The sequence below is a fragment of the Etheostoma cragini genome, unplaced genomic scaffold, assembly GCF_013103735.1.
Source record: "Etheostoma cragini isolate CJK2018 unplaced genomic scaffold, CSU_Ecrag_1.0 ScbMSFa_4664, whole genome shotgun sequence".
NCBI classification, from domain to species: Eukaryota; Metazoa; Chordata; class Actinopteri; order Perciformes; family Percidae; genus Etheostoma; species Etheostoma cragini.
Genome location: NW_023269057.1, coordinates 56,923 through 66,688, shown reverse-complemented (window position 1 = coordinate 66,688; position 9,766 = coordinate 56,923). Strand labels below are relative to the sequence as shown.

General features: G+C 46.0%; 1 protein-coding gene across 1 annotated transcript in view; it reads right to left on the bottom strand.

The window, feature by feature from the left end:
• Positions 1–9,384, bottom strand: part of ppp4r4 (protein phosphatase 4, regulatory subunit 4) — a 21,373-nt gene extending 11,989 nt beyond the window's left edge. Inside the window, exons 1-5 of the mRNA XM_034866325.1 lie at positions 8,791–9,384; positions 8,383–8,647; positions 7,601–7,674; positions 7,164–7,266; positions 6,404–6,551 (exon numbers count right to left, since the gene is read on the bottom strand). Of these exons, the coding sequence (XP_034722216.1) occupies positions 6,404–6,551; positions 7,164–7,266; positions 7,601–7,674; positions 8,383–8,472 (415 nt within the window). The 5' untranslated portion in view covers positions 8,473–8,647; positions 8,791–9,384. The remainder of the gene's footprint in view (positions 1–6,403; positions 6,552–7,163; positions 7,267–7,600; positions 7,675–8,382; positions 8,648–8,790) is intronic.
• Between the last annotated feature and the right edge of the window lie 382 nt (positions 9,385–9,766).

Below are 9,766 nucleotides of genomic sequence, written 5' to 3'. Positions count from 1 at the left end.
GTTACCATAGTTATGCGGATGACACACAAATTTACATAACCTTATCGCCAGGGGACTATAGTCCAATACAAAAACTGATTAAGTACATCGAACAAATTAATAGCTGGATGTGCCAGAACTTTCTGAAACTAAATGAAGGAAAAACTGAGGTGGTTGTTTTTGGAGCAAAAGAGGAACGATTAAAAGTCTGCGCTCAGCTTCAAACAACAATGTTAAAAACAACAAGCAAAGCCAGAAATCTTGGTGCAGTCATGGACTCAGACCTGAATTTTAACAGCCACATTAAGACAATTACAAAGTCCGCCTATTATCACCTTAAGAATATATCAAGGGTTAAAGGACTCATGTGTCAACAGGATTTGGAAAAACTTGTCCATGCTTTCATCTTCAGTAGACTTGACTACTGTAACGGGGTCTTTACAGGTCTCACTAAAAAATCTATCAGACAGCTGCAGCTGATTCAGAACGCTGCTGCTCGGGTCCTCACTAAGACCAAGAGACTGGATCACATCACTCCAGTTCTGAAGTCTTTACACTGGCTACCTGTGCCTCACACCTGTTGCTGAAATGTACTACACAAATAAAGCTGCCTTGCCTTGCCTAAGCAAAGAAACTGTGGGACACTGTCCAACGCACTGTTAAGCAGAGACACTGTGGGACACTGTCCAATGCACTGTTAAGCAGAGACACTGTGGGACACTGTCCAACGCACTGTTAAGCCGAGAGACTGTGACAGAACGCTGGAGACAAAGCAGGGGACATGATCAGAAGGCAGAAGGCTTGCAGCAGCGATCAGATTTTGTCTCTATTCGTACTATCTGTCCTAACTGCGGGGACTTTATTTGACACATCCCACTGCTGTGCAACTTCACAAAGTGTCCCACGCATGTCTCAGCATAATGTCTCTGTTTTCATTCCAGTCAGAGCACGTGAATGAAGCGCACACTTTTCATCAGTATATGCACTGGAACTCCGAGATAATTTTGGTTACCCGGTGAGTCCAGTAGTCCCCGGTGAGTCCAGTAGTCCCCAGTGAGTCCAGTAGTCCCCAGTGAGTCCAGTAGTCCCCTGTGAGTCCAGTAGTCCCCAGTGAGTCCAGTAGTCCCCTGTGAGTCCAGTAGTCCCCAGTGAGTCCAGTAGTCCCGCGCGTACATGTTGTAGCGTGGTCCCTTTTGCAGTCCTCTCCTTTTCTTACAACTCGTGTATTCTTCTTGTGATGGTGCGTGTTGAGGGACTCTCGTACCTGCCGTCGTCATTTATATCCACATATGTAAACAACTCTGGAACTTCCCCTTTTACGGTAAGCGTACCTGACTCATTTCCGTTTCCTGTGCATGTGTGTTGGTGGCGTGTTGCTGCTCACTAAATACTAGTTCAATTTGTTAGTTTTGCTAGCTAATACAGCGGCAAACTGTCCGCTAAACACGTATTCTTATAGTAGTTCTGCCTAAGCACTCACAGTTCTTTACATGTTCAGTGACTTTTGTTAAATAACAGCTTTCGAAAGCTTGGTAGCTAACGCTACCGTGCTTCGCTATTAGCGACTTTAGCTTAGCAGTTAGTCATATCTGGTTAAGTGACTGGAACTCGAGAAAGGTGTTTCGCATTAAACTACATTTGCTTCACTTAGAGCTCGCATCAATGGGGCATAGGCATAAGCATTTGTTTTACGTCTTTCAGTGACTTTCCTTAAATAACAGTTGTTTTGAACGCTTGGTAGCTAACGCTAATGCTACCGTACCTTAGCTTACCAGTTAGCCATGTCGTCCCCCTCTCCTACTTTCTCTTGCTCGATGTGTGTGATGTTTAGTTACTCCTGTGCATCCTTTAATGGTAATGGTATGTGTAACAAGTGTAGTTTATTTATAGACATGGAGGCGAGGCTTAGTGAGTTAGAAGTCCGGATCAGCACCATGACAGATCAGTCGTTAGTTACTGTAGCTAACCCCGCCCCCCCCCCCGGTAGTCGGCGCGGGCCAGCCTGAGCCCGAGTTAGCCTCTGGTAGCCGTCCCCCGGCAACTCCTGAGCAACCAGGTCATAGTGACCGGGTGACTGTGAGAGGACGAGGACGAGGACGAGTTAGTTGTAAGCTTTCCAAGGCGTCGGACCGCCACCAGCCTGTTAGCGTTTCTAACAGACTTTCCCCACTCAGCAACACACCCGCTGAGAAACCAACTCTGATTATCGGCAGCTCCATTTTGAGAAACGTGAAGTTAGCGAAGCCGGCAGCCATAGTTAAGTGCATCCCGGGGGCTAGAGCGGGCGACGTTGAGTCTTATCTGAAACTGCTGGCTAAGGATAAACGTACGGCAAGATTGTTATTCACGTTGGCGTTAATGACTCCCGGTTACGGCAATCGGAGGTTACGAAGATTAATGTTGAATCGGTGTGTACAGATGCGAAGTCAATGTCGGACACCGTAGTTTTCTCTGGACCACTGCCAAATCTCACCAGCGATGACATGTAAAGCCGCATGTCGTCATTTCGCCGCTGGCTATCGAGGTGGTGTTCAGATAACGATGTGGGCTTTGTGGATCACTGGCAGTCTTTCTGGGGAAGACCTGGTCTGATTCGGAGAGACGGCATTCATCCCACTTGGGATGGAGCAGCTCTCATTTCTAGAAATCTTGACAAGTTTATTAGTGGACCTGATCCTTGACAATCCATAGTTGGGACCAGGAGGCAGAGTCCCAGTCTAACAGACTTCTCTGCTCCTTTATTCCAGGTGTTACCTAGTAAAAACCCCATAGTGACGGTGTCTGCCCCCTGACCATTGAAATTATTTAACTCAAAGGTAAACAGAGGAGGAGAAGTGGATGAAAACCTCATAACAATTAAAACCACAAGTGCAGTAGTGCAAAAGAATAGGAGAATTAAATGTGGACTCCTAAACATCAGGTCTCTCTCTTCTAAAGGTGGACTAGTAAATGAATTAATATCAGATTCTAATATTGATTTATTCTGTCTCACTGAAACCTGGCTGGGTGATGGAGAATATGTTAGTCTAAATGAATCCACCCCCCCGAGTCATATTAATACTCACATTCCTCGAGGCACAGGCCGAGGAGGTGGAGTTGCTGCCATCTTTGATTCTAGTCTACTAATCAGCTCTAAACCTAAACTGAATTAGAACTCATTAGAAAGTCTTGTTCTTAGTCTTTCGCACCCAAGTTGGAAATCACTGCAACCAGTTCTATTTGTTATAGTGTACCGAGGCCCTGGTCCAGACTCTGAACCAGTTCTATTTGTTATAGTGTATCGAGCACCTGGCCCAGACTCTGAACCAGTTCTATTTGTTATAGTGTATCGAGCACCTGGCTTAGACTCTGAACCAGTTCTATTTGTTATAGTGTACCGAGCACCTGGTCCACACTGAACCAGTTCTATTTGTTATAGTGTACCGAGACCCTGGTCCAGACTCTGAACCAGTTCTATTTGTTATAGTGTATTGAGCACCTGGTCCAGACTCTGAACCAGTTCTATTTGTTATAGTGTACCGAGCACCTGGTCCAGACTCTGAACCAGTTCTATTTGTTATAGTGTCCCGAGCACCTGGTCCACACTCTGAACCAGTTCTATTTGTTATAGTGTACCGATCAGACTCTGAACCAGTTCTATTTGTTATAGTGTACCGAGACCCTGGTCCACACTATGAACCAGTTTCATTTGTTATAGTGTACCGAGCACCTGGTCCACACTCTGAACCAGTTCTATTTGTTATAGTGTACCGAGCATCTGGTCCAGACTCTGAACCAGTTCTATTTGTTATAGTGTACCGAGACCCTGGTCCACACTTTGAACCAGTTTCATTTGTTATAGTGTACCGAGCACCTGGTCCAGACTCTGAACCAGTTCTATTTGTTATAGGGTACTGCGCACCTGGCCCAGACTCTTATTGTAGGTGATTTTAATATTCATGTGGATGATGAGAATGATAGCCTTAGCACTGCGTTTATCTCTCTTTTAGATTCTATTGGCTTCTCTCAAAGTGTTCATAAACCGACTCACCGTTTTAATCACACCCTTGATCTTGTTCTGCTCTATGGTGTTGAACTTGAACATTTAATAGTGTTCCCACAGAATCCCTTTTTATCTGACCACTGTTTGATAACTTTTGAGTTTATACTGCTGAACTACACGCCATTAGGCAAAACCTTCTATACAAGATGTCTGTCTGATAGTTCTTTAGCTAAATTTAAGGATGCGATTCCGTTAGCATTTAACTCATTACCAAATCACAAAGTAACGGAGGACTCCTATGCTATTAGTCCCTCCCAAATCGATTATTTTGTTGATAGTGCAGCAGGCTCGCTACGAATGACTCTCGACTCTGTTGCCCCTCTAAAAAAGAAGATAATAAAACAAAGACGGTTAGCTCCATGGTATAACACTGTAACTCGCAAATTGAAGCAAATATCGCGGAAACTTGAGAAGATTTGGCGTTCCAACAAATTGAAAATTATGGTTTATTCTGGCAAGAGAGTCTTAAAACGTATAGGAAGGCCCTCCATAATGCCAGAGCAGCGTACTACTCGTCATTAATAGAGGAAAATAGGAACAACCCCAGGTTTCTTTTCAGCAGTGTAGCCTGTAGCCAGGCTAACGGAAGGTCACAGCTCTACTGAGCCAAGTATTCCCATAGCTCTTAGTAGTAACGACTTTATGAGGTTCTTCAATGATAAAATCATAACTATTAGAAGCAAAATTCACCAAGACCTGCCTTTAACTGGCACTGACTTATCTCTAAACTCAGGATCCTTATCATAACCTTATATTTCTCTCTAAGATTCTTGAGAAAGCAGATGCCAAACAGCTGTGTGACTTTCTGCATATTATTTTCTGCTTAGTTGAGGATTTTCAGTCAGGATTTAGAGTTCATCATAGCACAGAGACAGCACTTGTGAAAATTACTAATGACCCCCTAATTGCATCAGACAAAGGACTTATCTCTGTACTGTTATTAGATCTTAGCGCTGCATTTGATACCATTGACCATCATATCTTATTACAGAGATTGGAACATTTAATTGGCATCAAAGGGACTGCTCTAAGCTGGTTTAAGTCTTATTTATCAGATCGATCTCAGTTTGTTCATGTTAACGATGAATCCTCTGTGCACGCCAAGGTTAGTCATGGAGTCCCACAAGGATCTGTGCTCGGTCCAATCCGGTTCACTTTATATATGCTTCCATTAGGCAGTATTATTAGGAAACACTCCATAAACTTTCAATGTTATGCAGATGATACTCAATTATATCTATTGATCAAGCCGGATGAAACTAATAAGTTAGCTAAACTTCAAACGTGCCTTCAGGATATTAAAACCTGGATGACCTGTAATTTTCTAATGTTAAACTCAGATAAAACTGAAGTTATTGCTCTCGGACCCAAGCACCTCCGTGACGCATTATCCACAGATATAGTTACTCTGGATGGCATCACCCTGGCCTCCAGCACCACCCTGGCCTCCAGCACCACCCTGGCCTCCAGCACCACCCTGGCCTCCAGCACCACCCTGGTCTCCAGCATCACCCTGGCCTCCAGCACCACCCTGGCCTCCAGCACCACCCTGGCCTCCAGCACCACCCTGGCCTACAGCATCACCCTGGCCTCCAGCACCACCCTGGCCTCCAGCACCACTGTGAGGAATCTTGGAGTTATCTTTGATCAGGACATGTCCTTTTATTCTCACATAAAGCAAATTTCAAGGATCGCCTTTTTACACTTACGTAATATTGCGAAAATCAGGAATATCCTGTCTAGAAATTATGCAGAAAAACTAGTCCATGCATTTGTTACTTCTAGGCTGGATTACTGCAATTCTTTATTATCAGGCTGCTCGAAGACGTCCATAAAGACTCTTCAGCTGATCCAGAACGCCGCAGCACGTGTTCTGACAGGAACCAGGAAAAGAGATCACATCTCTCCTGTTTTAGCTTCTCTGCATTGGCTTCCTGTAACATCTAGAATAGAATTTAAAATCCTTCTTCTCACCTACAAAGCTCTTCATGGTCAGGCTCCATCTTATCTTAAAGAGCTCATCGTACCTTACAACCCTACAAGAGCACTACGCTCCCAAAATGGGGCTGCAGTCAGTAGCTATCCACGTCGCTATGGCATTTGTTGGCGTCTCTTGCCTTTGTTTATCTCTACCCCCCCCCACGCTGCATCTAAGGTAGTCTGAAGCCCCGCCCACTGTGTGTGCCGTTGAATGATTGGCTGGTATCAACTGTCAAGGTGATATTTCAGACTGGAAGTACTCCGGTGATAAGAAAATTCAACTTTACAGTATTAACAAAGCCTGTGAGCAACAAACTTTACAATAATAAAGAAATAATAATAACGTGTTAACTTGCCCAGCCCATATATATAAATATATATATGTATATAAGTATATGTTACCCGTGTCTGGGTGGTGCAGGTGCAGTAGGACGGTCTTCAGGATGCTGAAGGTGTGCGTGTGGATCAGGATGATGTCATCCTGCAGGATGGTGAGGAAGGACGTGGCCGCCGCCACCTGGACATCTGATCCGGCGCCGCTCAGGACCTCCTGGGTCAGTTAGACAGCACAGGTTAGCTGGAGGACTCATCTTTGGTCACAGGTCACCTGGTGGATACACCTGTGGTCCTGGAGGACACATCTGTGCTCACAATGTACGTGGAGGACTCACTTGTGGTCCTAGAGAACACACCTGTGGTCAACGGTTACCTGGAGGACACAGCTGTGGTCAGAGAGCACATGGAGGACTCACCTGTGGTCACAGGTTACTTGGAGGACACACTTGTGGTCGAGGTTACCTGGAAGACCTACCTGTGGTCACAGGTTACTTGGAGGACACACCTGTGGTCCTGGAGCACTCACCTTTGGTCACAGTTTACCTGGGGGACAAACCTGTGGTCACAGGTTACTTAGAGGACACACCTGTGGTCACAGGTACCTGGAGCACACACTTGTGGTCACAGGTTACCTGGAAGACACACCTGTGGTCACAGGTTATTGGAGGACTCACCTGTGGTCTGAGTTTACCTGGAGGACTCACCTGCTGTCCTGAAAGACACATCTATGTTCACAGGTTACCTGGGTAACACACCTGTGGTCACAGGTTACCTGGAGGACACACCTGTGGTTGCCATTGTGACGGCTGACGAAAGGGGTACATACCCGGACCTTTGGGACGACTCGGCGAAACGTCTCAGCCGGATTCTGCCGGACGAGGATCGGCAGGTTACTGATGACGCTCGCTCTCTGCACCTCCTGACCCACGCTACAGGAAGTAGATCACCAGGAGACAGGAAGTAGATCACCAGGAGACAGGAAGTACATCACCAGGAGACAGGAAGTACATCACCAGGAGACAGAAGGTAGATCACCAGGTGACAGGAAGTACATCACCAGGAGACAAGAGGTTGATCACCAGGAGACAGGAAGTACAGCAACAGGAAATAAATCTACAAGACTAGAGACTAGGTTACAGGGACCAGGTTACAGGGCCCGGGTTAAAGGTAACGGTTACAGGGACCAGGTTACAGGGCCCGGGTTAAAGGTAACGGTTACAGGGACCAGGTCACCGGGACCAGGTTGCAGGGACCAGGTCTTACCTGAGCAGGTACACGGCTCTCTCGATGTCGTTTAGGTCTTCATCAACAGTCAGCTGATCGATCTCCTCTGCCGTCTGAAACACACACACACACACCCGCAGACACACACACACACACACCCACAGACACACACACACACACACACACCCGCAGACACACACACACACACACTTACACACACGCGCACACACACCCGCAGACACACACACACACCCGCAGACACACATACACACACACACACACACAGCCGCAGACACACACACACACACACACACACACACACACACAATTAGACACACACACACACACAGGCAGATATACACACACACAGGCAGATATAAACACACACAGTCAGTTACACAAACACACACACACACAGGCAGATATACACACACACAGTTAGTTACACACACAAACATCAGATTATAATATATTTTATATATTTAACTCTATAATCTTCATGTAAATCATCTGTTAATTGTTATTTATTCTCTCTCTCTCTGTGTCTCTCTGTGTCTCTCTGTCTCTCTGTGTCTGTCTCTGTGTCTCTCTGTGTCTCTCTGTGTCTCTATATCTCTCTCTGTGTCTGTCTCTGTCTCGCTGTCTCTCTCTCTCTCTCTCTGTGTCTCTCTCCCACTCTCTCTCTTTTTCTCTCTCTCTCTCTCTCTCTCTCTCTGTGTCTCTCTAACTGCGTCATGCTGCGCAGATCCCGGGTCTCCCCTCTGATTCTCTCATGAATCTTCCTCCCACTGACTCATCATCATCTTCATCATCATCATCACCTTGAGGCTCCTGCGGATCGGCCTCTCGATGAAGGCGAGCTCGTGCACGTCGTCCATTGGTCCGAACATCATTCTGCTACTGGAGAACATCTGTTCACCGGAAGTGTCCCACGATCAGAACCTCAGCACGGACCATCCCTGAGGGGGGTCACTAACCGTTTCCAGGGAGACCCCTGCTCTGTCCGTCCGTCACGCCAAACTCCTTTCAGATTATTACGGTTTTTCGCTCATCTGCATAAATCTGTCAGATTTTCAAAGGGAAATCCTGAAATATCAGACAGTTAACGAACAAACACGATGTTCTCTTTACTTCGGCGTACAACCACCACAGTAATTATTAAATATGACATAAAATCAGCTGTTCCTGGTATGGACGTCACGCCAAACCCCTTATACATATTTGCTCACCTGCACATACATATCTGTAAGAGATTCAATGAGAAACAGCCTACGTAAGAAATCCACACGGTCTATTCTTCTATTCGTCCTCCGATCATCTGTTGAAATACACCCCGGATCGCTGCTGTGGAAGCAGGGAACCGACCCGCAGCCAGCCGCTGTCAGGGACCACCAGCTGACAACGAAAACCAGACTCCGTTTAAGAAACAATCGTTTTAAGGCGTGATTCCTCACGTGTTAGTCCAGTGCTGTGTTTAAGATGAAAGCCGGAGGCGACCGTAAATCAAAGACATCGGTTTTCATTTCGGTGGATGTTCAGTACAGCAGGCAACACATATTAATGGAATAAAAGAAGAAATCTGTGCGTCAGTCCAGATTCCGTACAAAACTCGCATTAAAGAAGGTCTTTACTATTTAATGAGAGTAAGAATCTAGAAATCCTGAAAAATCAGACCTATAACCAATCGACACGATGTCTTCTTAACTTCGGCTTTGACTCAGCGCACCAACACACACTTGGAATCAGAGAAAACCCGGTTCCAGGTGTTCTGCCCGGCGGGACGTCACGCCGGACTGCGTTGAGGTTTTAGCGCTAGAGTGCGTCGGTGTCGTCTGGAAGCGTTGCGTAAAGCGTAAAAAGCATAAAAAAACACCGGCTTCACTGAGAAGAGGTCCGTGTGGGTGGTACCGAGCCGGGCCATCAGAGGCCAGTACTGAGGCAGACCATCAGAGACCGTTACCGAGCCGGTGCCGAACCGAACCAGACATCAGAGAAGGTCTGAAGCTTCAGACTTCTTTAGGCTACAAAACCTGGTGGATCATCACAAATATGAAGGCGGAACTCGGCTGAGATTGGACCAGAACCGGGCTGGGATTGCACCTGAACCGGGATGAGATCGGACCAGAACCGGATAGGAATTTGCATAATAACAATAATAATAATAATAATAATAATAATAATAATAATAATAATAATAATAATAAT